This window comes from Acinonyx jubatus, chromosome B3 (genome assembly GCF_027475565.1).
Source record: "Acinonyx jubatus isolate Ajub_Pintada_27869175 chromosome B3, VMU_Ajub_asm_v1.0, whole genome shotgun sequence".
NCBI lineage: Eukaryota > Metazoa > Chordata > Mammalia > Carnivora > Felidae > Acinonyx > Acinonyx jubatus.
In genome coordinates this window covers 1,637,849-1,664,481 of record NC_069386.1, presented here as the reverse complement: position 1 = coordinate 1,664,481, position 26,633 = coordinate 1,637,849, and the positions used below count along the sequence as shown (strand labels likewise).

General features: G+C 59.7%; 1 protein-coding gene across 10 annotated transcripts in view; it reads right to left on the bottom strand.

The window, feature by feature from the left end:
- The window catches only part of ARNT2 (aryl hydrocarbon receptor nuclear translocator 2), a 148,915-nt gene that overhangs the window by 79,161 nt on the left and 43,121 nt on the right, over positions 1-26,633 (bottom strand). For all 10 annotated transcript variants that reach the window (XM_053223451.1, XM_053223450.1, XM_053223449.1 and 7 more), the window contains exons 3-5: positions 24,328-24,375; positions 16,918-17,131; positions 13,375-13,588 (exon numbers count right to left, since the gene is read on the bottom strand). In XM_053223451.1, the coding sequence (XP_053079426.1) occupies positions 13,375-13,588; positions 16,918-17,131; positions 24,328-24,375 (476 nt within the window). The remainder of the gene's footprint in view (positions 1-13,374; positions 13,589-16,917; positions 17,132-24,327; positions 24,376-26,633) is intronic.

The following is a 26,633-nucleotide window of genomic DNA, read 5'->3' as shown; positions in this document are numbered from 1 at the left end:
AGAGCATCCGTGAACCGTGGGACAACTCTTGCGTCTAATGGACGTGTAATTGGTGTCCCAGAAACAGGAGGGAAAGACGGGAACAGGGAAAAACATGTGCGGAATGAAAAGCTGGTACTTCTTATAAATATGATGAAAACCGGAAGCCCAAAGATGAAAGTCACTAAATGAACACCAAGTACAATAAACACGAGGAAGCCATCCTAAGGCGAGCCATAATCCCACGTTCAACACCAGTTACAAAGAGAAAAACCTTAAAGCCAGCCGGATAAAAAGAGGTATTTTGTACCTAGGGCAGAGTTGAGAACGGCACGGAGTTTCTCGCGGGAGTCAACGCCAACGAGAAGACGCTGGATTCACAACAGCAAAGGAAACCACAGGCCCACACCCGTCACCAGCACCGCAGAAGAACCCTGACACAGAACATTAGCAAGTCAAATCCGACCACGTCCTGCCCCAAGTGCGGTTCATCTCAGGAACCAAAGACCTGCTTCGCTTTGAAAAACTCAACAATGTAATTCACTGCAAGAACTAGAAAGGAAATGCCACACTGTCATCACGGTAGAGGCCATCTCCCCCAGCCACACCCCTCCCCCAGCTCCACCACGGACGGACACCGCGTCCGCTTTGCCCACCCACGTGCTTCCCGTGTCGGGCGCAGTTACGCGTGCTGCACGAGCAACGAGGGGATGGCCTCACGACGCGCCACCCGACTCCGTCAAGTGCTTCCCCTCGTCCGCAAAGACCCGCTGGCCAAGCCCTGGGAGCCGGCAGTCCTGGAGAGGAGGGCCCGTGGGGGGTCCTGTCTCAGCTCCAGAGCCTCGGCTGCTCCCAGGGGCCAGCCTGGGGGTCACCACGGGCTGCCTTCCGTCCTTCCAGGGCCACCAGGGCCACTGCTGACCCCCAGTCGCATCCCCCGGTGCTCGGACCCACCCGACGGGCACGGCCTCGCCCCAGCTGCTGACAGCGCCTGAGCTGACGGCTCACTCGGGCACCTTCTCATAAAGCCACACGGCTTGAGGATGCCTGGGAGTCTCACCCTCCCCTCCAGGCGACAGCCCGCCCTCTTGCCTCCAGCGCGTCCTTTCCTCCCGAGTCCCCTGGGCCATCGGGCTGAGGCGAGACCTTCCTGAGCTACGTCTTGGCCTGGCCCCTCCTGTCACCTGCACTACTCCCCCTTTGGGGCCCCCCCAGGGGTGTCTCTCTCCGAGCGTGTGTGCAGATCCCCATCCAGGCTTGCTGTCCAGGCACTCGGCCTGAGACAGAGACGGCCCGCATGAGGAAAGCACCAACCGAGCTCACAGGGCACTGTCTTGGGTGCCACTCACACCGTCCTCGTGCCGGTGGGGACCCGGCACCCAGGGAGAACCCGTACCTTGTTCACGACTGCCTAAATGGTCTGGGGTAAACCCGGGACCCAAACCCATGGCGGACTATGGCTCCCAGACCCACGCTCTTAGCTCCCCCACCCCGGGCACAGGTGAGTGTGCATGGGGACAAACTGTGAGGCACGTGCACTTTCCCGGCCCCGTCCCATAGTGTCAGCCGGGCTGCTGAGGACAGAGGCAGGGCGACCAAGGGGGCTTCGAACTGAGCATAAGCACGTACATTCCACCACGGCCGGGCTGTCTCCTGACACGGCCAGGGGCTCCCGGGCAGGGTGCATTCCAGAAGGAGCCAGGCGGCCCAGACAAGAGCTGTCCTGTATGAGCGCTGAGGTCCCCACGGCACGGAGCTCTTCTGATTCTGGGCCCTCAGAATACGTGCACTTGATTCAAGGTTAAAGAATGACATTGTAAATAGCTCATCTGAGACTAATTTGTGTCATCACCGGAAAGGGGCAAACTGAAACCCATCCGTCGTCGGATCACTGCCTGAGTAAACGGCTGGCAGGCGAGGCTCTGCGTTGGTGCGTAAGAAAAGAATCTACAAAAATAAAAGGAAAAGTGAACGCAGATGTTCGTCTCAATTAGCTTCTACTGGGAGAGCAATACACAGAAAAGATCACTGCTGTGCGTGCATTTTTATTTAACCGTTTGGTGTGAGTCATGACATCTCAGAAGGAAACGTGTCTCTTTTTTTAGTGAAGCTAAAGGAAACTATTTTAATTTTCTTGATCCTGCTGGAGTGTTTGCAATCGAGTTATTTTTAACCAAAGCATTACAAAATACGGCCGCCACGTGAGGCTCTTACTAAAACCTGCATCCTACAGGAGCAAGCAATGATTCCTTTGGTCTCTTCAGTTGTCCTAAAGTAACTCGAAAGAATTCTATCTGCCTAAAAACAATACGACTCATAGGTTATTTTTGTTCCGATTTCCCATTATAGATGGAGAAATCAAGTCTTTGTCTATTTACTGGTTGAGCCTCAGAGCTAGGACCAGAGATACTTGGTTAAGAATTCCAGGCTTACAAAGAGGATTTCAGGGCTCCTGCTGCTTACTGTCAATTATGTTGCTGACAGATGACATTGTTAACATTTTGTTTCTTCTTTATTTTGATCCTGCTGACATGTTTGTCCTGCTAAAAAACAGATCCGGGCTGTATTCTTTCATTTTTATGGGTGTTTTTTTTGTTTGTTTGTTTGTTTTTGGTGAGGGACACACTGGGCGAGTCCGGACGCCTGGCCTTTACCACGACAGGGTCAAAGGCAGAGAAATGGGTTGCAATGCCAGCCTCAGAAGCCTGAAAAGAGCCAGTAAAATTCAGATGTGCACGGACATTGAGGACCACTGTTTTAGGGGCTGGGGATTTTAAAAAGTTACTGACAAAGCTGCTGTTCTGCAAGCATTACTTGGATGTTCCGTTTCAGGAAAAGCCAGGCTACAGAAATGGAAACGCAGAGAATAGACCTCGAGGTTTGTAGCATCACAAAGGAACGCAGCGACGCTCTGCTGAGGTGGTGACGTCTCCCCGTGGATTTAGAGCAAGATCGAGGGTTCCCAAGCGCCACGCACACGCATTTGTAAGGGGCTGGGAGATACGAAGATGGGCCCGCTCGAGAGAACCTAACCTCGTCGCCGCTTTATCTTGACTCGCCCACGTACGGGGCGCAGGGGACACAGGGCTCCCAGCCATGGCTGCCTCCCTTGCGTCCCTGGCTGCCTTCCTGCCTCCCTGCAAGCCCGTCATTCGGGGCCACCAGTATTCAGCCTTGCAAAGCCCAGCATGCTTTGGTTTCAGGTCCCTTTCCCAAACAAGCGGTTACTCTGGAGCTGTTACTCTGGACCAAACCGGCTAGGGCCTGGGGCGTGGGAGGCAAGGACAGGAAGAAAAAGGAGTCTGGGCCCGGTGATGGGGACAGGGTGCCACGCCACAAAGGACGCCTCGGGAAACCAAGGCACAGGGCCCGGCACCAGCCGGCCTGCATCCGCTAGTAAGTGCTGCTTCCGGAAACTACTCTGTACCCTGACGACTGGCAGAGCCGGGCCTGAGCGGGCTGGGTCCTTGTCACAGCAGAACCCGTCCCGGGCTGGAGGCCTAACTGCCCCTCACCCATCAGCTGTCCACTGCTTGCCCCCACCTCCCCGCCTCGGGCGTCCCCGCACCACTGCCTCCCTCTGGCTCACCCCCCGACCCCCTCCTCCGGCCGTGGTGACCTTCTACTGGTCTCCGGAGAAAAGGGCCTTGGTCCTGGCCCCACTTCTGTCCACGAAGGCAGTGCCAAGTGGCAGGTCTGGCCCGAGGCAGGACCCAGGCACCAGGCAGTGAGTTGAGTCGGAAGGCGGGCGAGGGGCTGGAGCGAGGAGATCCCAGGAGAGGGGCATTGCTGAGAGATCGCACGGCACCACGGGGCCGGGCGGGTGACCGCTCCAGGCCCCGGCAGATCCGAGAGACGCGGAGAAGCAGGGAGAGAGTGTGCTCTCTGTCCCCCCTCGGGCGGGCCTACCCCACCGTCCAGGGAGGAAGACAGTGCCAGCAGGTGCAGCTGGAGGGGGGGGAGGTGGGGAAGCGGGGGCAGGAGAGTGACACGGCGTGGTTCCCCTCCAGGATGCTCACACCTGGACGAGCAGGTGCAAGGGCGGGGAGGGGCTGGAGGACCACTCCTGGCTCCTGGCGGCTCGCAGCGCACACAACAAACCCGAGCGTGGGCACGCGGAGAGCCTCCCGCACCCGAGCCACGTCAGTCGGTGAAGAGGGACCGATGGGCCCACGGGGACCCGGCGGTTAACACAAACGCGTCCGTGGAAGGCGTGGGTTTTGTGGCCCGATTCAACATGGCAAGCTGGGGCCACCGACGAGGTGCCTCCTGCTGTCCCCAGCCAAACTCCCTTCCGGCCGAAGAGATGGGGCAGTGACAACACGGGGCAGCGAGAAAGGGTCACCAAGGTCCCCCGATAATCAGCTCTCTTAACGTTATCTGGGTGGAGAAAGAACGAGAGTGAGTGGACAACACGCCCTGCTGGTTGTGCTCCCGGAGAGCCCACGTCCCCACCATCGCTGCACCGACGCGGGTCTGCCTGGAACCGGTGGGCGTGGCCTCGCGCGGAGACAGGTGAGATGAGGCCGAACTGGGTGAGGGATGGGAGCGGACGGGAGGAGGAAAGTCTGCACAGAGACACGGGGAGAACGCTGTGTATGACCGGGGCAGAGACGGGAGGGACGCCTACAGCCGGGGAGGCTCAGGACCGCTGGCCGCCAGCAGAAGCCGGGAAGGAGGCGCGGAACAGTCTCTCCCACAGAGTCCACGGAAGGAACCGCTGTGCTGACATCCTGATTTCGGACCTCCCAGCTCCAGAGCCGTGAGAGAGGAGATCCCTGAGGTTTTCGGCGGCCTGGTGCGTGCTGGTGGCAGAGACGGACAGCACCCAACCCCGCCCTGCGGTCTCCCCTGCGCCCCGTCGGCACCCTCGCCAGCTCGTCCCCCGGCTGGTCTGGCACCCCCCCCCCCAACGACACGCTCCCCGCTCTGCACTTGGATCATGGGACTCCTCTGGGCAAACACCTGTAGGGGTCTGGCGTCTCCCGCCTTGGGGACGGGCACCCACCCCCTCCCCCCCCACCATCTCCTCCCCAGACCTTCCCGGGCCTCACGCGCTCCCGAGAGCCCTGCCCAACCCACCAGACAGGCCTGGTGACAGGTGACATCAACAGGTTCTCAACGCCCCACCGACTTTTCCTGCTCAACACTCATCGTGATGCGCAATGGCCGTTCCATGTAATTATGTCACTGATGTCTCTCTCCACCCCTAGCCCACGGACTCCCCGAGAGCCAGACCACATCAGTGTTGTTTCTCAGTACACCCTCCACAGTCAGCACAGCGTCTCACTGGGTGTGGTGCGTTCATGGACGAGGAGACGGAGACCTGGGGCGGTTAAGTCCGCCACCCAAAGTAAAGGGCCGTGAACCGTGACTGGCACCAGGGGATCCTTCCTTCCACTGCCCCCCAGCTGCCTCCCCTACAGCCCAAGCCCACACCAGCCTCACCCGTAGCCACCCAGGAGAGCACGCATACGGGCGGGGACGCGGCCCTCCAGCCGGGGTCCGTGATGGGTACACAGACCTTGCACTTGACTCCCTTATCTGCTGGGACACCAGAGCGATAACAAACCCAGCCGGCTGAGTTGGAAACCTGTCCAGGTTCATGACACATCTTTCAACATAAAACAGAAAACACAAGCGGCTTTAGCACGCCAGGTACGGAGGGAAGGGGACCGAGGCGGGTCGTACCAATATTTAACCTTGGGAGGAAAGAACTGAGCCAGCACCAAAGTGCATCTGGGATAACGGATCTGAGGGGGCTGCGGTTTCCAGTGGGAACGTCGCTGAGAAGGACGAGAAGTAACCAGCCCGGGGTTCTCAGCTGCACTCTCTCGTGGGCTCACGGAGCACCTGCCCGCAGATGCTTCCTCCGGGGCCGGCGTGTGGACTACATCACTGGGGCCTAAGTCAAGTAAACATGCTCCTCTCGCCACTAAAACACTTTATTTCTATTTCAAACCCAGAAACCCAGCAACGCTGTTAATCGCTGACTCAGACAAAATCGGGAAGTTTTTTTTTTTCTTTTTCATGTTTATCTGTTCCCCTCATAAGGCAAGAAACAGGCTGCCGAGCCGTGTTTTGGATCTCGGGTTCTGGCACCAGTCCGAGGGCGAAGCCTGGGTATCGCAAAGAAAATAAGCCACGTATTTGCAAGTGTGGTTTTAATGAAGTTACCTTCGTGGAGGACACGTGGGAAGAGGCCCTCCTTTTCCAGAACTGATACAGCGGCGGGGGGAAGGGCTCCACAGCTCACAGAGCCCCTGTGGGGCCGTGACCTGACGGTCCTGCACGGGAGGACTGCACAGTCGCAGCCACGCGGTTTTGCCCTCGCCCTCTTCACAAAGTGTCCCCGAGTAGGCCCGGCTGTCTTGGAGGGGCTGGGGCTCAGTGCTGACAGCCGCCGGCCACTGTCCCAGCCACGGTCCGTGACACGTGTCTGTGTATCACGCGGAGGTGGGGTGCTTTCTGCTCTGGCTCGGGTCGTCCGGGGTGCCACTGCGGGTGCGCCCTCGGTTCCTCGCTGTGTCCCTGAGCCGCGGTGGAGGATGCCGGCCGGCTGAATATACGGCAGCCCCTGCTGACCCCGCTGTCCGTGTGGAGGGCAGACTTGCAGAGTGATGTCCTCCCCTGCTGCTGCATCCCCAGGCCCCGGGGGGTGGGGGGGGGGGGGACACAAACCCCAGACACTGTTCTTCTCCCGGCTCTGCCCCAAGGCCCGGCCCTGCCCGAGACCCCCTGGCCATGGCCGCAGCTGCAGGAGGCCCCCAGCCACACCCTGCTGTTTTTTAATGCACGGCTTCTCAGACGTGAATATGCATATACATTAAAAATGAAAATGCAGGTGCTGAGTCAGCCCCTGCCCCCCCCCACCCCGGACGATGGGGTCTGTGAATCTGCATTTCTAGGAGGTTCCCAGGGGCTGCAGGTGGTGCGAACCCACAGAGCACAGGTACCGATCTCACCGGGGTTTACCATCCAACACAAATCAACGTCTACTTTGAGGGTCACAGCTAACATGACAGTCCCCACCTTAGGTTAAAGTCAGAGATGAGACGACCAGACGAGGACAAACAGAGGTGGACCCAACCCAGGGGACGTGGTGTCGCGTCCCCGAATGCGGGGCCTTGCCAGGCCTTGCCAAACTGCGAGCAGCGCCACTGGGAATGCACGTTCCCGGACCCTCCACACTCCTGCCTCAGGAGGTCTGGGTTCCGGCGGAGTTGCCTCCCCGACAAGTTCACAAGTGATGCTCAAGCAGCGGGACCAGAGGCCACACCGTGAGAGCCTACACGAGATCACGCAGGACCCCGGAGGCCCCTGTGTCTGGGGCCCCACTGACCGCTGCCCGCCTGCCCCTGGGGCAGGGGCCCCAAAGCCCTGTGTTGAGCACTTTGTCTGGACTGGCCACACGAGGCCAGCCTTCTGAGGCTTCTTTGTACCCAGATGTCCCCAAAGGCACAAAGGCTCCGCCCTCACAGACGAGCTCCACTTTGCAGCACCTGTTCGGCCCTGGCCGTGTGGCCCCCAGAACCTCTCCGTGACTCCAAGCGTCTCTCTCCTCACCTGTGATCTGGGGTCCATACCAAACCCCCCATCACCCCCAAATCCCGGGCAGGCATGCCTGTCACATGTCCCCAGGTGATGAGTTCTCGACCCGGGTTGAGAACCACTAAGTGGGTTAAAAAAAAAAGAAAAGAAAAGGTGCTATAAAAATGTAAGAGAGCTCACCGCAACGTTACTATTTCGCCGTGAAAGTACAACGCGCCCAGCGTACTGCAGATGTCTCCTCTCCCTGACAGGCCCACACCGTCTTGAATGTCACACAGACCCGAGGAGAGGTCGATGACCCAACAGGGGTCCCCAGAGGCCCACTCTCCCGAGCTGCTATCTGGGCCCAGACCAGCACCGGCCAAATCCTGTGAGCCAAGGCCGAAAGCATCTCTGGACTGCAGCGGGGCTCCCGGGAGACGTGGGGTGGGGGTGGGGGCTTAATCGCAGCTGATTGTGACTCGTGGCGCTCGTGCACAAGGGGCTTTCTGGCCACAGCCCTCAGGGACCGACCCGGCCCGCGCTCTCCCCAGATTATCACAACAGCTAGGAAACGGGGTCCATTCATTCGCCAGCAGCTGGGAACCCCATGCACACAGGTACCTGCTGAATGCATGAGCTTACGGACAAAGAAAGTGGGGGGAGGGAGGGGAGGGAGGGGGCGAGAGGGTGGGGAGGGCAGGGGTGGAGGCAGGGAGGGATAATTAATTCTGCTTTGGCTCACATCCGTCTCCACCACCGCACTGCCCCAACCGCTGCCAACTTTTCCCTGTATTGAGCCAAAATGCTGGCCCGATTCTCCGGACAAAGGAAGAAGGAGTCAGACGGAGGGGATGGGCCACGCCAACCTCGCTCTGTCGGGGCCACGGGTTACCCGTTTCCACACCCGCGTCCCAGGCGGGGCAGCTGGGCACTTCCTACGCGGCACGGCGCCTGAGGTCACCGATGAGACGCCTCCAGCTTCTGCTCCCGGGATCGAGGCCGGCCAGAGCTTAGCGGCCACGGACAGGGGTGGAGGGGAAGTTGGGAAAGGCCACGGACGCAGAGAAGGACGCGCTCCCTCTGTGCTCCCTCGCTGTGCTGCCTGCCCTCCGAACCCCGGCCCGTGGGGCAGACTCAGTCACCCTCAGAGGCTCTGGGATCACCTGGGAAGCCCCGGGCCTCTCCTCAGCTCCCTCCCTCCCCCCAGCGGGCTGCGGCTGAGGTCACTCAGACGACCTCGACCTCGGTACGTGTCTCTGGAGCACGCCCCCCACGCCCGCCGACTTTTATCTGACCCCTACCACCGTCCTCGCCTCTGCCAGAAGCTTCCCCTCCGTCTCAAGCCCGGAACGCAAATATGCCAGCGTTCCCCCAGCAATCAAGATGTGCCCCCGCCCTTCCCCGAAAGGACCACCGCTAACACCACGGAGGCCAGCTCTCCCAGCCGGCCGGTGCAAACCTCCCTCCCTGTGGCGACTGCGCCCCATTTCCACGGGGAATCACCCCTCCCTGACCTTCCGGCTTCACCCCCCAGGCCCAGACTCCTTGGCCCCCCCAAAGTGGGCAGGGCAGGTCCTGAGCTCTCTGCGGGGACGCCCGCAGAAGGCGGATTCTGCTGGTTCTGCCGAGCGGTCCACGGGACCCGCAGCTGCTAACACACACCTCCGTTACGTGAGGAGAGCCCACCTGAGAATGCGCCCTGCGCAGGAGCAACCCCCCTCCCGGGTCCCGCACAGACCCCAAAGAACTGAAAACAGGACCTCAGAGAGGCATCTGCACACCACGTTCACTGCCGCGTTATTCACAGCAGCCAAGATACGGAAGGAAGCCCAAAGCCCAGCGACAGAGAGACAGACACAGGAAAGGTGGTACACACACCCTGAAGTATCACTCGGCCTGAAAAAGGCGGTGGGGGAGGGGGGAGCTTATCATCTGCAGCACGATGGATGAATTGAGAGGCCAGCATGCTAAGTGACGTGAGCCCCTCACAGGACAACCGCTGCATGGCTCCCCTTCCGTGAGAAATCTACAGGAGTCAACTCAGAAGCAGAGAACACGAGGGTGGCTTGAAACGGGGAGCTGGGGCGTAACGGGTGCAACGTTTCAATCGCGTGGGGTGAATGAGTTCTGGAGTCAGCCGGCTAACACTGTGTCTGCAGCTAATACAGAGAGCGTGCTTTAAAAACACCTATTTTATTCGTTCATTTTATGGGGGGGGGGGGGGGGAGGACCAGAGCGAGAGGGGGAGAGACGGAATCCCAAGCAGGTTCCGCGTTGTCAACGCAGAGCCCCATGCGGGGCTTGATCCCACAACCGTGAGATCATGACCTGAGCTGAAATCAAGAGGCAGATGCTCAAGACTGAGCCGCCCCGTTGCCCCCAGGGGTGGGCGCTTTGAAACACGTTAAGAGGGGAGAGCTCATATCCAGTGTTCTTAGCACAAAAAGGAGAGAAAGGAAGAGAGAGAGAAGGAAAAGGAAAAAGCCACAAGGAACACAGGAAATTTCTGGAGGTGACGGATGTGCTTAGTACCCCGACGGTGGCAATGGTATCCCCGGGTGTGTGCGGACGACCAGACTCACGAAAACATACGCATTAAACACGCTCGGCGGCTGGCGTATGGGCGTACCTACAGAAGCGAAGCCAGGAGATGGAGAAAACCATGCCCAGCCAGCGTAGTTACATTTTACGAAGTCACTGCAAACACCAACTAGCGGGTACTGGACCGCTGCTCCGAGACAACAGCTCCCGGAAAGCCTCCGCACACAGCACCGTCGTCATCCGGGATTCGGAACCGTGTCTCAGGTGCGTTTCTGCTCCGAGACCCCTCATTCGGTATCGCCGACTCGGTAACCCTGCACTGCCGGCCACCAGCCCCGTGACTCGCGCCCGCGAGAAGCTGACCCACACACGAGGGTCTCTCCCGTGAGGCACACGGCGGCCCGCCCTCGCGGACCCCGGCCGGCACATCAGCCTTCGCTCCGGGGTCATCTTCGACAGCAAGATCTCCGACAAAAGCACGAACATGCAAAACCAAACAGAGCAAAACCACCCAGGGCAGCACAAAGGGCTGGAGGCAAGGGCAGCGACCATCCCGTGTGACCTTAGCCAGAAACGCGGGCCCCAGCGACTCAGATTTTCTCCCCTCTGTGCACGTCCGTGTCTGCCTGCAAATGCATTTTGGGGTTACAACTGAGTTCTGCCAAGAGGCAGATTTGCAAGTGCAGACTCCCGAGTGACAAGGGAGGAGCGTGGTTCCGTTTCCAGCGTCTGATCACTGTCTGCGCCTGAAGCTGGCAGGCCCTTGCCGTCCGGCAGCAATAGTCCCTGTGTCACTCAAGCCAGTCGGGGCTGGTTATCTGTCACTTGAACCCGGGCTGGCTGCACAGCCACTTTTCTGTAAGCGCAGAGGTCTCTGGGAGGAAGGCGGGCCCACCGTCCAGTGAGGGGGACTGCGGGCCCATTGTCCCGTGATGACATGCCCCCCCTACGGTGCACGTTCAATGCCCCCCCCAAGCGCCCCCCACGTGGCACAAGCCCACCCTGTGGGTCCCACAGCTGAGGCATGGACTGTGCAACGGAGAGGCCCAGAGGCCAGGCTGAGCGCCACCCCCCCTCGCCACTCCCAGCGACCTGCCCGGCCCCCTGCCCCTCACCTTCCCAAGCTGACCCCCACCAGGGGGGCCGCGACCTGGCTCGCCACGCCGGAAATGAAGGGACGGGAGGGCTTGAGACCCCAGCCCAGTGGCCAAAGGCCCCAAATAACCCCCGAGGTTGATTACGTGTCCACCCAGGTCTGGTGAGTCAGCTAGACCCATGGCCAGAGCCTGACCTCCCCCTGACCATCACCCCCTCTGCCATCTGCCCCAGGCGGGGCTCCTGACTGGGTTTCCAAAAGCCACATCCTGTGGTCAGACCCAGAAGCCTAGGGAAAGTAGGGAAAGACAGACGGCTCTTTCCGGAAAAGGTGACTCCAGCTGTCAACACTTCCTGGTTGATTTACTGTCCTTCTCGAGTCCCTCTGGAATGCCGAACTTTATAAAGCGTCTCCCTTGGAATTGCTACGTGGGGCTCTCTGATCTGGCTCGAGGCTGCGACTGCAGAGTCTGTTTTAGCATCATTTCTCAGCCTGTGCGTGGAGCTCCCTGACCGGCCAGGCGTCACCATTACAGGCCACGCGGAGGCGAGCACAGCACAGGCCCCGTCCCCATAACTCCCCACCGCCCCCCCTTACATGTCACTGACACCAACACTGAGACCATTACCAGTATCGTCCAGAAACAGCTGTACTTCTATTACTTCTGACCACATCTGCCTCAGTCTTACCGTAAGTGTTAGGGGCCGGCCTGTGTCCCCCCGAAATGAGTATGGTGGAGCCCTAACCCCCAGAACCTCAGAATGTGACTATATGTGGAGGCAGGGCCTTTAAGGAGATAATGTTAAATAGAGTCATGAGAGTGGGGCCCTAATCTGACCAATGTCCTCACAGGAAGAGAGACATCGGGGGCGCCTGGGCACAGAGCAGACCACGTGAGGACACGGCGGGCAGGTGCCAGGGACAAGCCGGTGAGAGAGGCTTCAGGGGAAGCACAGTCTACCAAGGCCTGGGTCTTGGACTTCCGGAGTGTTCCGGAGTGCAAGAGCATGAGAAAATAAATTTCTGCTGTGCCAGCCACCAGTCTCTGGTATTTTTTACGGCGGCCCTAGCAAACGGACACAACGGGCAAAGCGTTCACCGCCCCCCCCCCACATTCACCAGCCTCCTGCTGAGGACACACACGTAGACGGAGACCCCGCGGCTCTTGGTGCAGCAGGGAACTGAGGGCACAGACGTGTCTACCACCCAGCGCAACACAAACACAACAGCCCAGTGGCTTGTTCTGAAAATGCAAATTTGTTCCAACGCGACTGAGCTGCTGGGGAACAATCCGAGTACGATGTGAGCTCTGTGTGCGCTTATGCGTGCTTCTGTCCACAAGGAACGCTGCGTGAACACAGAGAAGCACACCCAGCTGAACGGAAGCACACGGCTGACACACGCACGCGCTTCAGACACCTGCCGGGTCCCCCAGGCTGTCACGCGTCACAAGCCACCTGTATCCGCCGTCACAACCACCTTTCGACTTCTAACATCACGTGACTGTCCTCGCACAAAAGCACGCAAGTGGCAACCCTTCCAGGACCCACCTGTACGAGTAAATTTCACGTCAGTCTCAAGGCCTGGTGCCACGTTCACGTTTATGAATTTCTTAACCGTTTAATGTGCAAAATTATGCTCCCATTTTTACCAGGTTCCTATTCCTGTTTTTATCTGTCAGTGATTCGTTCTTGAGTGTTGTGCTCCTAACCCGTCTCTTCCCGCTGCAGCTTTTATCTCCAGAGTCTGCATACCGCAGTGACTTCCAGGAATGCGTATGTTGTGTTATGGCAGAACTGACTTTATTTAGATGTTACAATAAGGAACTTCGTTGCAGGGAACTAAGTAAGGCCTAGGTAATAAATGCCTATGATCAGGATCACCATAATTAAGCTCTGAGAGGCATAAACCTCATCACAGAACATGTGGTTCTGGCTAATGTAGCAACATCGCCTCCTAGTGACAACATCCCTTAATTGCAGGTAAAATATAGAGACAGGGAAAAAAAAAACCCTTATGTATTAAAATCGAATTGTTTAAATGTTACAAGGTAAATGAAGTCATTGCACAAGCCAAGTCAAATAGATCCCCTCACCTTTAGGCAGCTTTTTCTGACCTCCAGCTTCACCTTTAGGCAGTTTTTCTGACCTCCAGCTTCCTGATCTGTTTACTGAAAGACATCCCTCTCCAGGCTCAAACAGCCTCTGGGAGGGGGCAGCACTAACCTGTCATGGAGTTTTCGGAGGTGCACAGCTGCTCTCTCAGCTTCTCCACATCGTCGGGGTGCACCTGCTCATACAGGGTGCTCCCAAACCATTCTGACTGGGGCTGGTTCAGCACGGGGGTGACAGAGTCAGACACGTAAATGACTCGTCCCGTCTCTGCCGCCACTACAAACAGAAAGCCATCGGCTGCTTCCAGGATGAGGTGCTTCAGCTCCTGGGAAGAGAAGATCGAGGTTAGGACAGAACACTGACAAACGCAGCCTCATTAAGTTGTCCTATCAGCAACCTTTGACTTTTGTTCCCTCACTGGGATACACAGCTTTAGAAACTTTGATTGCTTTTTTCTTATTGAAAAATAAGCTAAAAAATGCACAGAGCTTGTCCTAGCTCTGAGATACAGCTACTCCAAAGACTTCTGGCCCTGCCTAAACCAGCCCTCTCTTAGGGAGAGAAGGAAATTCTTGCCCAGGGCAGGGGCTGGAAAGCAAGGAGTGATCACCAGAATGTGCTGGGCTGCCATAGGTGTGAATAGCCTCGCCTACATATTCAAGCTGCAGTCCTGTTGCTGGGGCACAAGAAGGGCCTGGGGCACAGGGCTCAGTACAAAAGGTGCTGCTGCTGGAAGGGAGGGGAGGGCAAGAGAAAGGGGACAGTGAGGAGGGCAGTGTCCCAGCCAGCTCCCGCACGGCTGGCGTGCACTTCCTCCCCTTCCTGCGCCCTGAGCGCAATGCCGGCAGTGGATACGGGAGTATCTCCTCATATTCGGGCACCCGTCGAACTTCCAGAACTCCTCGACAGACTCTCCGGGCAGCGTCGGGAGGCAGCAGGGCACACAGCATTGCCCATATCGCTTTATGGCGAGAAGAAAGGTTAGCTGCGCCAGCCCTGGGGTCGCGCTGACTCACAGGGCTCGTGACAGTCAGCGCAGGCAGGAAGGAAGCTGCGTGGAATCCGTGAACGGGCAGCGGGCAGCCCCGCCATCATCCCAAGAGGGGCGTGAATGGAGCAGAGTCAACTCTGTTGAGATGTCTCTTCTTTGCCTGAAGGCGGCCCAAGTGTAGCCTACCTACCCGTGTCATTTTCGCATCAAGTCCGATGCAATGTGCTCTGCCCCTCTGGGGGTTGAGGAGCTAACTCTCCCACATGCCCCGCGCCCACACGTGCGCCTCCAAACACCCCATGCGCTCAGCAGGCTCCCGCCACAAAGGGCCACTTTCTGCTGGGAATCCTCGGTTCGGATGTTGCCCCACTGTAACACTGATTGAGCGCCCACGGCACACGCGGGAATCTGATACATGGGGCCCAGCCCCAGGGCGCTCCGAGGACCCAAAGAAAACGCGGGTCTGCTGGTGAGCAGAATCTGGGGAGCTCTGAGCTCTTGGCTGGGTCAGAACTTGAACATCCTCGGCCTGGGACCCTAGGGCAGAAGCAAACTATACGGGATTTTCTAAGAAAAAGTTTGTTTTGTCCACTTCCCTTGCTTCGTCCTTCAGCTGATCTGTGCCTCCCCGCCACTTCCTTAGCTCAGAGAATGGGTCGACACCTTCACGTTCAGGACCACAAGAGCTCACAACCGGTAGGACCATAAGAGGGGAGCAGGATGTCTGCGAAACAGCGGATCCCGTGCGCCGGCGGACGGGGAGGAGGCTGAAGGCTGCGGGAAGGTCTAGGGGTCGGAGCCTCACCCTGGTCACGGCCCCTCTATCTACCCCTCCGCGGTTTTGTCTTCCGGGAGCACGTGATTCCTAATCAAGGTCACGGGCTTCCGAGCTCCAGTTAAACCAACAGGAAGGCCGGCGAGCACGGGTTCTGGAGGGAAAGACGTGCCTCTCAACCCACGCAGCTGTGTGCCTCCGGGCACGGTACTGTCCTCAGCCTCCGTCTCTCCACACGGGTTTTTCCGGTGGGATTTTGTGACGCTGAATGAGCTCTTGCGTGTGGACACTCAGGAAGGGCTTGGCATACAGTCGGCGCCCCACAGATGCAGCTATTGTCACCATCGACCGCGGAATGGGCCGGACTCACGGAAGCAGAGTACCCGCCTCCCTCCTCACCTTCCCCATCCTCAGTCACTTAAGGATGAGGATTAACTTCAAAGGCGGACCCGGCAAGACTGTCGTGAGTTAAAGGGACCCGTAGAGAAAGCATTGTTCTTACCCTGGTGGCTCATGGGCACGTAACACGTTTCTGCCCCGTCACCTGCCAGGGGTTCCCGCCTCCCGTTACCGGCCAGGCCCCATGGGAAGCAGAGCCTTGGCGGGTGGGGCTACCCTACGGAGGGGAGACGGGGCTGGCGGCCAGGCCCCTACTGCCAAGCTCTGGGTCCTCTGGGTCACTGTCACGGCAAGGCCACAGCCTCCTCACACATGCGAGGTCAGGCACCAGGACGACAGGAAAGGGCAGGTGAGATCCTGTGGCCACAGAGCGGAAGTCACCCGCGTCTGCCCCTTTTCCTCGTCCTTTTTGGAACCTCGCTCCCCTGACCTGACACAGCCGGGCCCCACCAGAGCAGACGGTCTGTCTCTAGTCACGCCTTTCGCTCCCGCCCCTGCGGCCCCACGCCCACGACCTCTTCCTGTCAAGCGCCCCGTCCCCGGCTCTCCGGGCGCGCTCTGGGCCCCCCCCCCCCCGTGGCCCCGCACTGCTGGGGATTCAGGCCACGCTCTGCGGGCTCCTCAGAGTCTCCCTTGCTTCAGTCCCGCCCACATTCTCCCACGGCCACCTCACCTTGCCTGTCCCACGCCCCCCACCCTGGACCAAGTCCTTCCAGACCCACCGGCCCATGTGTCCTGCAAAAGCGTTCGGGGTCAGGGATGCAAAAAGCCTCCGTTCATTCCAGAGTCGAGCAAACTGAAGCTTGCAGCGTTTGAGGACCTGCCTCCAACGGGCGCACAGGCCAGGGCTGAGAGTGGGACACGGGCCTTCCCGTTGACGCAGGGGTTTGTAAACTTGGTAAAACACTATCCCGCCAACCACTCCGCGTGCGAGCTCTTCGTCACGGATGGAAAGCACGGCTTTGGGGCCCGGCCAACCTGTGCCAGGACCCGGCTCTGCCTCTGAGCGGTGGCCGGACCCTTTGTGAGCCACGACGCCCTCGTCTACACAGCAGGGACCAACACTAGCGGCCTCTCCCCCGGCTAGAATGAGGAGGAAGCGCGAAAACGGGCAGAGAGCTGGCAGCCGGCGGTGATGACGCCACGAATACCACCACGACCGCTCCCGGGCTGCCACCGTGAGTGCCACCACTCGCTGGCACGGCGGCACGTGGCTTACACGGACACGGTCCCACGTCCGCACACTAAGCCCGGGGTGTTCTCGGAGAGATGCCTCACTGAGGTTTACGGGAAACGCAAAAGCAAAGGAGACAGAGATGGACAAACACCGCCGCGAAGAAAGGGGTACAACTTCCTGGTTCCACCCACTCCTCAACCTTTAACCCCTTTCCCCGCGCAGCTGGTGTCACCCCGGTGACGGTGACTTCATCCCCTCCCCACAGTGACTCTGTGAGGACGCGCGGGCCCACGGACGGGCCACGGACGGTACCTGCTCCGTCAGGAATGACGGCTTGTAGGCGCCGTCTGTGGACTTGTTCCCTGTGCCCCTCATGGACTTCATGTGCGACACGGCCATGCGGAGGATGGTCAGCTTGTCCGGCTTCCGGGCCAGCGCGCTGCACGTGGGCACCATGTCCGACAGCTCCGTGATGTACTGGGTCATCTTGTTCCTCCGCCGCCGCTCGATCTCGCTGTGGTTCTCTCTTCCCGAGAGCGCGACAACAGGGCGGGGGAAAGACAAGCGTCAGACCAGCGGTCGCCGTCTAACAGGACCGAGCGGCGCGTCCGCTAACACCGACCCGGAACGGCTGCCGCTTCAAACACAGACCCCTTGCGGCCTTCCGGGGGTGGGGCACAGGCTTCCGCAGGGCCCCGTCTCACCTCCAAGGGCGTCCTGAGCCCTTGTCATTGTTCCCACGCACCCGACTAGTTTCCACTAAGCACAGAGAATGGAGACCTGATCCCTCAGCCGCGGGAAGCAAAGCCAACGTGTGCGCATGCCTGAATCTGCACGTGGGTGCACGCCCGCCACTCGGAGTTGTGCTCCACGTGGATGTGTGTCTCCTGCGGCCCTACAGTGAGAAGCACCGTGTGGCCTCGCCATCCCCAGGGCCACAGACGGACGAGACCGTGGACAAACCTCTCCTGTAGGCCCGGCAGGGTTTCTACGGCCCAGGATAGGACAGGTGCGCTCCAGGCTTATTAAACACCGAATGGCCCATTGGTTAAAAAGAACTGTGAGGGGTTGCTGGAATCGGTCTCCATGATGCGTGAAGAGAAAACCCAGCAGAAGGGATGGTTGGGCGCTCCCACCTCGGGATTATTACCTTTAGGGTGAAGTAGAGTAACAGCCCAGCGCCACCTAGGCCCGGGACCCCCCACCTGGGCCCGGGACCCCCCACCTGGGCCTGGTACCCCCCCCACCTGGGCCCAGCACCGTGCACCTGTCACGGGAGGCGGGATGGGACGCACCTGGCCCCAGGCCCCCCCCCCCCCACCTGGGCCCGGCACCGTGCACCTGTCACGGGAGGCAGGATGGGGGGCGCTGGCCCCAGGACCCTCCCCACCTGTGCTGGCACCATGCACCTGTCACGGGAGGCGGGATGGGACACACCTGGCCCCAGGACCCCCCCCCCCAACCTGTGCCCAGCACTGTGCACCTGTCACAGGAGGTAGGATGGGGGGGGTGCTGGCCCCGGGACTCTGGGAAAGGCTGGGTGAGCTTGCTCAGGGTGGTGTCCTCGCCCCACCCCCTACCCCCCCAGGCCAGCCTGCACCTTGTCAAAGCAGACAGGTGGGGAGATGGTGTGCGGAGAATGCTGTCTGGGGCTGCCAAAGGGGGTACGACATCGGGCAGGAACTCTGGCCGCTCAGGGACAGCAGCTGTGATGCAGGATGCAGCCTGTCCCCACCCACGCCTACACTCCTGATGGGAACCCTGGATGAGCTTCCCTCCCGTCTCCTGCCCAAAGGCACTCCTAACGGCAGACGCGCACCCTCCTCCTGACAGCAGGAAGGGAGGCTGTATCTTGCTGGGCGTTCAGGGAACACCCTTCCTGCCCCGGCCAACCCTTCCTGGGCAGCAGGGCAGAACGTCTGGAGAGCCGAGGAAGCCTAAGAAAAGCCACTCTGTGCAGCCCCATAATGAGGCTGGGGCTGGCCAGGCCCTCTGGGGGATCCGCAGAGGCACATCCAGCCGGGAACCCTCCCTGGCGTCTGAGGCTTCTCCAGAAGGGGGAAGGGATGCTCCTTCCCTGGGAAGCGGGCAGGTGTCCTGCCCCCCGGAGCCATACAAGGCAGATTCTGCCAGGCAAAAGGCAGCCACACGTCCAGGCTGAAGATAAGGTCCCCATGAAGCACAGAGAGGTGGGGACTGAGAAGGCCGACCCTCCCAAGAAGCGGCCAGGCCCAGCCTCTGGTCATCCCTGTCCCTGGCAGGACACACAGCCTCCCCGTGTACATAGCACCTTCCGGCTCGCCAAGGCCTCGACAGCCACATCGGACCCTCCCCACACCCTCTGTGGCAGAGGGGCCCACAGCTCAGAGGTACTGACTTAGCAGGAACTGAGCCAGGCCTCCCCAGTGCGCTCAACGGTCCAGGATCCAGAGCCGGAACGCCCCTGCCTTGACAGGCGTCATGGGGGAGGAAATGCCTGGCGGCTTCCAAGGGACACAGCTCGGGACTACATGTGACCCCAGAAATGATTTCCTCCCCTCTCCCCACAAAGTCCCGCTGTTCTCCGGGCACTGTCACCACAAGTCACGGTTAATTCATCTCTGCAGGATGGAAACAGAGGAGGGGGGCAGCCGAACAAGGTAAGAAGGACACCAAAACCACGTCAATCACGTGGGCACCAAACATCTCATACGAAGGGAAGACCGGCCCACGTGGGCCTGATGTTAGAGACCCTGCCCCCCCAGAAGACGTATCTCATTCCGAAGCGTTTTAACCCAGATCCTAACCCCAAACCGCTGAGTCTGCAAGAACCCCCAACTCAACGCCCCAGTCACCGTGTGGCCCTGCCGAGGTCCGCCCCGCTTATCTGGGTCGTGAACTCCAAGGACACCGAGGCGTAGAGCGTCGGGAAAGTCTGGAAACGTCCACCTTGGGTCTTTGCTCTGGAGCCAGGGAGGCTCAGCTGGACTTCTCCCTGCCGTAAAGAGAGCTCCCGGGGCCAATGCACGTGTCCCACACCGGGCGGCAGGTCGGCGGGGAACCCCTCCTCCTTCCTGGCCACCCTCTCTGCGTCAGGAGGGCGAGGAGTGTCTTCCCACCTGGGAACACACTGCCCGGCTTCTCAAGGATGCGCAGGCAAAGGGTTCTGGGAACCAACCGCCCTCTGCTTTCTCCGCCGGGGAAGGTCTCTGCAGGACACATCTGCCACACGGATTTTTCCCCGGACCAACGGGGTTTTAGTCGTCATACGTATAAACGAGACAGGTGGCAAATTCACAGGGAAAGACGAGAACTAAAGCATCATCACCACCTATCAAACCAAAAACGTGCTCTTGAGCGTAAATACCGCACAGAAATCACGAGGAAAGTATCAGAACAGGTGCGATGAAGGATAAAAGGCGGACTCAGTGGAAACTTTCCTCTCACGAATAGCTTTCCTTTTAGATAATGCTAGAGGTTCCTCGGCGAGGCTCCTACAGCTACAAGCAGTGGCTGGGGACCAGGGCAGCTGGGTGCCCTACGCGTCCCAGGAAAAAGACACGTCAGAGACGGGGTGGGGCCTCAGGAAGGTCACTTAGACCCATTCGTTGAAGGGGGAGAGAGCCTCGTAAAGCCTCCAGGGGGGGTTGATTCCAGGCTTACAGGACGCCCCACGCACTGTGGCCGGGTTCACAGAACAGGTGTGAGAAGGCTGGCAAGATCTCTGGGGTGTTTAGAGCCGGGGTCCAGAGTGAGTCCCAATACGGCAGAAAACCAGGTTGATAACATGCAGGGGCAGGAATGAAAGGTTGGGAGGGAAGTTGTAAATCGAACGTCAAAAGGGTTTGTTTGTTTGACTTGGCCACGTTTCCCTCCCTTTCTTTTCGTGAACCAGTATGCGTGGGCACACGTGTGTGCACACACACACACGTGCAAATCACGCGAAGAGCACCACGTCTAGGTCTGACGGTTGATGGCGGCTCCGGGGCGTCAGGTGTCCCTGCAGCGACATTCGAGCCAGCACCCACTGCTGGTGGCCGAGCCCGGCCACAGGCGCACGCGGAAAGGAACCCCGGACCCACCAGAAAATGCACCACGGGGCAGCGGCGGGGGTGGGGGAGGAAGAGGCGTGGGGAGGAGGCTTGGGGTTGCAGGCCCTGCTGGGGGCGGGGGCAGGACAGGTGCTCACCTCCCAGGTGGGCCAGGACCACCCACACAGGCGGCGGTGGGGACGGGGCTCGCGGTGGCCTCCCGGAAAGAGGGCCTGCCCACTCCCGGCTGCCAGGGAGACTCATGTTTACAGAAACGCTTTCTGGAGCGTGATCGGTTCCCCCGGGTTCCTGACTGACACGGGAACTCGCGGGGCGGCTGTGCGGTCAGGCTCCGTGCTCTCGACGGAGGCTGTCCTCCCCAGACCCGGCCCCGGAAGCAAGGTCACTCTGTACCCCTGCTTCTCTTGCCTTTTTGGCAAAAATCGCGCCTCCTGTGATGCTCAGGCCGCCCGTCTCTATCGTCCTCGAGGCCCTAGTCACGGTCACCCATCGGCTGCACATGCAGACACGGCATGGTGTGGGGCCCAATGGCACGTAGCCCACCTCCTGTCCCCTCCCCCTCCCGCAGGCCGCAGCCAGCCCCTCCCATGGCTGCACCCCCACCGTTGGAACACAGCCCCCCCACCGCCCGCATCAGCTCTCAGGTGCCCGTGGAACCTGCACTGTTCTTCCAATGCACGCCCACCCTGCCCTGCCTCTGGCCCCCTCATTGTCCAGGGGCCGGCAGAGGCAACACGGCGTGCCCGAGACAAGTCTGGGGTGACCCGGGCTGGATCCCACGGATGCCAACAGAGAAGGGGGTGGAAAACCTTAGCGCCCACTCCACACCGCAGACCGCAGACCGAGGAGGCTCCGTCCTGAGAATGGAGACTTGGTCCTCATCTGTCCCGGCCCTGGCCTCACCCCACCCCCTCCGAGCCGGGCCCCTGCCCCCGCTTCGTGCACCTGCCTCACCCCTGACCCTGCATCCGTGGCAAATACGCATCCTCCTACCCAACCAGCTGGCTGTCCCTCTAAGAAAACGGCCATGACTTACCTCCTATGTGACAGTGACCATACTTCCCAAATAAGAAACTGAGACATGAGGTCTGATGATGGGTTTGACTTTCGGACCACCCTGGAGAAAGCCTGGGAAAGCTGGCTGAGCAAACATCAGGGGCAGGAAGCCGCGGCTCAGCACCCCGGCTGGATTCTGAGTCACAAATCTGCACTGGGTGCGGGGTGGCACCTGGCCACCCTCTCTTCCAGGGCCTCCCTGGGGGGCTTCTCCCGGCTGACCGTGAGCAGAGGGGCGGGACGCCGAGAGACCCCAGGCGTGCCGCACACACGGCCACCTGGGGCCACCCGAAGCGGCCTCTCCAGCCCGCTCCGCACGGCACCCTGGCCGCTGGCCGCGTGAGGGCTGGGGATGGTCTCTGCTGGCTGGCCCAGCTCCGAGCGGCCGGGATGCACCCGCCGGCTGCCCGGTCCGTGGACCACCCCCCACCCCGTGACACAGTGGTGCGGCCCCGACTCCTGCTGAAACACGTCCCGTCTTTCCCCCTCGTTTCTCAAGTGTGGAAGGAAGGACGTGGCCCGCAGAGGCCTCGCTGTGAACTCTGGCCGTGGAAAAACTGACTTGCGGACGGGCGGGCTGATGAGATAGCTGCCCAGAATCTAAGGTTTGTTCTTAAAGATGGGCCTTCGTACAATGAGCTCTTTGTAGCCTGCCCTGTGGTTTCATCCCTGACTCAGATCCTCAATGTCAGGCAAATGTCACTCGGTACCTCTCCTCCTCCCTGTCCTGAGGCCCCAGGGATCACAGTCTCCTGAGCTCGACACGGTGTGCAATGTCATCTCAAGGGGGATTCTGACCGGAGAAACCCAGGGGGCGGGGGAGGGGGTCGCTGTCTCCTTACGAAGGGAGGCTGGGTAAGGCGCCCGTGGACCAGGACAGGGAGCCATGTGCCCTTACGTCCAAGGGCTACTCCCATTTCGGGAACAAAGCATTCCCTGCAATTAAAGCTGTTCCCTAGGGGCACCTGGGGGGCTCAGTCGGTTAAGCGTCTGACTTCAGCTCAGGTCATGATCTCCCAGTGCGTGGGTTCGAGCCCTGCGTCGGGCTCTGTGCTGACAGCTTGGAGCCTGGAGCCTGCTTCCGATTCTGCGTCTCCCTCGCTCTCTGCCCCTTGCCCAGTTGTGCTCTGTCTCTCTCTGTCTCTCAAAAATAAATAAACGTTAAAAAATTTTTTTTCTAAATGTAAAGCTTTGCCCAAGAAACAAGTGGGCGTCCAAGCTGGAGCTCTGTCCACACCGAGGGAAAACACTACATGCTTCTGTGACTCAAACTCACGTCTTGTTTCAATTAGAAAACTCCGGGGTCATTAGAGAGCACAGTATTCTCCATCTCCTCTCTGTGGTCTCCCCCGGAGCCACATTGAGGCTGGGTTGGGGAGGACCAGGTTGGGGAGGACAGTGCCTCCAGGAGGTATGTTTACTATATGCAGACGCCAGGAGGCCCCGAATAGTAACAGGACGTGTGTTCCTCTCCATTCGGGGTAACATGTGCTCAATTCACAGCCACGATGTGGGCGAAAAGAACCGTGACCGAAAATAACTGCTGTGGGGGCCAGCAAACGGGGGAGGTCAGTGGGCCTGGGGCTCCCCACGGACATCATCCTTCTAAAAACCTAGAAAAAAATCACCAAGGCCATCAACGTAAACTGTGGAGTGCAGACGCCAGAGGAAGGCACCCATCACCCGGGGCCGGGTTTCAAGTCCCTCCACAAGCGAGAATCAGGGATGGGGCAGGCACTTTCACCAAGAGGATCGAGCGATCCGTGCCTCTCTCTCCACACAGCCAAACCGCCTAGTGTAATGCACACAAAACAACGCAAAAAAAGAGAGGAACAAGAAAAGACAAAGAGGGACGGGCCGAGGGGCTGCGCCTGCCTTACCCTGCCTGTACGCGATAGTTGACCACCTGCATCCGCGGCCCCGCCCTTCCGGGAGGTGGTCTGCACTCAGGACGGCCCCTGAGCCCCGTTAACCACGCTGTCAACGTGCCCGGTGAGGAACACAGCCCCCAGGACCTCACAGTGCCGCGTCCCGGCCACCCGCTGCCTTCCTTTCCCCTTCTTGTCCGTGCTAGGAGAGGCCGAATCTTATCTCTAAACCTGAGCTCTAGGTCTTTTAAAAAGGAGTCCAGGGGCCTGTGTGGCTGGGTTCAGTCCGTTAAGTGTCTGACTCTGGGTTTCGGCCCAGGTCATCATCTCAGGGTTGTAAGATCAAGACCCACATCGGGCTCAGTGCTGACAGCGTGGACCCTGCTTGGGATCCTCTCTCTCTGCCCCTCCCCCACACGTGTGTGCTTTCTCGTTCTCAAAAACAGACTTTAAAAATATTTTTAAGAAGAGATTTAAAAAGGAGCCCGTAACGCTCGGCAATCGTTGTTTAAAGAGCTAACTGCACTTTTGAGACCAACAATCCTGCCCCGGTGACCGGACTCCGCGATCTGGCCGGCGTGCGGGCAGGGCTACCTCCAGCTCCCTGTCACTGGGTCACACACGGGCCCGGGATGAGGGACAAGCAAGGGGCCCGACTACAGGCAACGGCTTGTCCAGCGACAACAGCCACTCCCTCCCTGGGTGTCCCGGTACAGTGACGGCCGGCTGTGGCTTCTTGGAATCCGAGGGGCATAAAGCAAACTCACCTGGAAAATTTGCTGGGTCCTTCTCCGTCTTCGTCGTCAAAGTCCAGCCTGAAAAGTCAAGAGCACGAGGAGACTCATTACAGGCAGGACACATCACTGGCGACCCGAGCTGCTGGCACCGAGGGGGCTCCGTGCAGGGGGACAAATGCCCCACCCTCCCAAGCCCCAGCTGTTTGGTAAACACTTGGATGCGGTCAGCCAACGGGTTCGGTACAGGAAAGGGCAAAAGGAAGGGCGTGCGTATATGCGCCATTCGTTACGTGGTCGGGGACTTGTGCAAAGGGGCCCCCACGGGCCGCCGGCGGCTTGCAAACGCTGCCCTGCAAAGGTCCACGGTGCCTGATGTCACCCCCACCCCCCCCAGCTCTGGGGCACCTGCTCCCCGCCACGTGGTTTGTTCCACGACAACTGCATCCTGCGCTGTTCCCTGGCATATCATCGGCAGGACACAAACGCCCCAGGGGCCCTAAGACAGGAAGCTTTAAGGACGATAAAGGGACCCGCACAGGCCGTGCTGCCTGAGAACGTGGCCGCTCTGGAGGAGTCCGAGTGAAAGGGGCGTTGAAGGCCGCTATCCCCTACGGTCCAAACCCAAACAAACGCATGCAGAGGAGAAACCTGGGGACTGAGCTGCTCAAAGAACTTGTCTGCCTGTTGAAACTCACCGAATCCTCAGGACCCCACCTCCCTGGGCCTCTCCATACACACATAAAACAGTCCTGATAGGCATTCGTTTAACTGCTATCCCAAACTCCCCTGAGAACACCAATCCCCTCCAACAGCAATTAACGCGGCTCCTCAAGATGCCGGGGCAGTTAATTCGGATAAACTGTGCCCAGAATCTCCCGGGAGCAAAATGAGAAATCGTATGGATGTCCTGGCCATTCGGGCCGAGGGGGGCTCCTTGGGGAAAGCCTGAGCCACTGCACTGCCCACCCTGTTCCCAGTGGGACTGAGGGGCCAGTGAGGTGCGGTCCCGTGGGCTCCACGCAGAGGACGGCCAGCCGCCCGGCCACCGGTGCCGAGAAGCCCCCGCTGGAGCCGCTGGGCCCAGGGGTGGAAGGTGGGCCGGCCTCGTGGGGAACACGATCCCCACCTCCAGCCCCAGGTGGGCAGCGGTGACTCAGGGAAGGTACAGGACGCCCCGGCCACCAGGAAAGGCCAGGTGCACAGGCAGGGCCATCCCCAGGCACGCGCACACACACATGCACACACACGCACGAGAGAGGCCCCTCATGAGACGAATCGTATTCTCTGGCTTCAGGGTAACTTGGGGGACTCTGGGACTGGACTTAGGGCAAAGGACTATTTTCTTCTTAAAATGGGATCATTTGGTTGTTTTCGTTTTGCTTTTCGTGCAGTGTGGCCAGAGTCCTAATCTGCTGCCCTGATGATGGGATCCAATGCCGGTTTGGAATCCCTTATGTCCAGACGCCCGGGCCACACTAGCTGCCGGGGACAGAACAGAAGGCGCGAGGCAAGAGCAGGGACACGGCAGTGACGACAAGCACCCCCAGGCGCGAAGGGCAGGCGCGGCGGGGAGGAAAAGTACTGAGAAAGGAGAGTTGAAGGGCCACGTACGCACCACTGCAGAGACAGACCTGCAGCCCCCTGTGACGCCTGGGTGACAGGGTGCCAGGCGCCAGCCACAGGCTCGCCTGCGTGGTGGGCAAATGGGGGCCGAACGCGTGGCTCTCCAAATGGCGCAAAGCCATCGTTACGCCGCACCGTCACGAAGCCGGCTCCCCACCCTCACCAGGAATTACATCCGGAGAGCCACCAAAACTGCCGCCACCAAATCCCCCCCACCGTCCTCTGCGGAGCCACAGAGCGACGCTGCCCCCTAGCGCTCCCCGCGGGACAGCGCAACTGAGCGGTCCGCACAAAGATGACCTAAGCCCCCGACTGCAAGAGACTCTGTGTCAAGGAAGAGACGCTGCATTTTCAAAATTTTCAGAATTCCTGAGGATTTAGGTAAGCACTTGGCCAAAACCTGCAGCGAGTGTGAGATGCTCTGTTATCTGCACGATGCCGGTCAGGGCACGCCGACAGGAGTGTGAGAATCGGGCTCCCGCAAGACGTCATACGTTAGCCCCCTGTCCTCATGTTTGGGGTGACAAGACATCCTGACCTTCCCGGGCTGAGAGGACTCCCAGGACGCTGGGCACCAGTGCTAACACTGGGGACGTCCCGGGCCAGCCAGGACGCTTGGTCACCCTGGTTTTCATGAAGACAGCTCTGATCTCTATGGGGACCTTGCTGGAGCAGACAGATGGGGATGTGAGCCATCCAGGCGGGGTACGCGG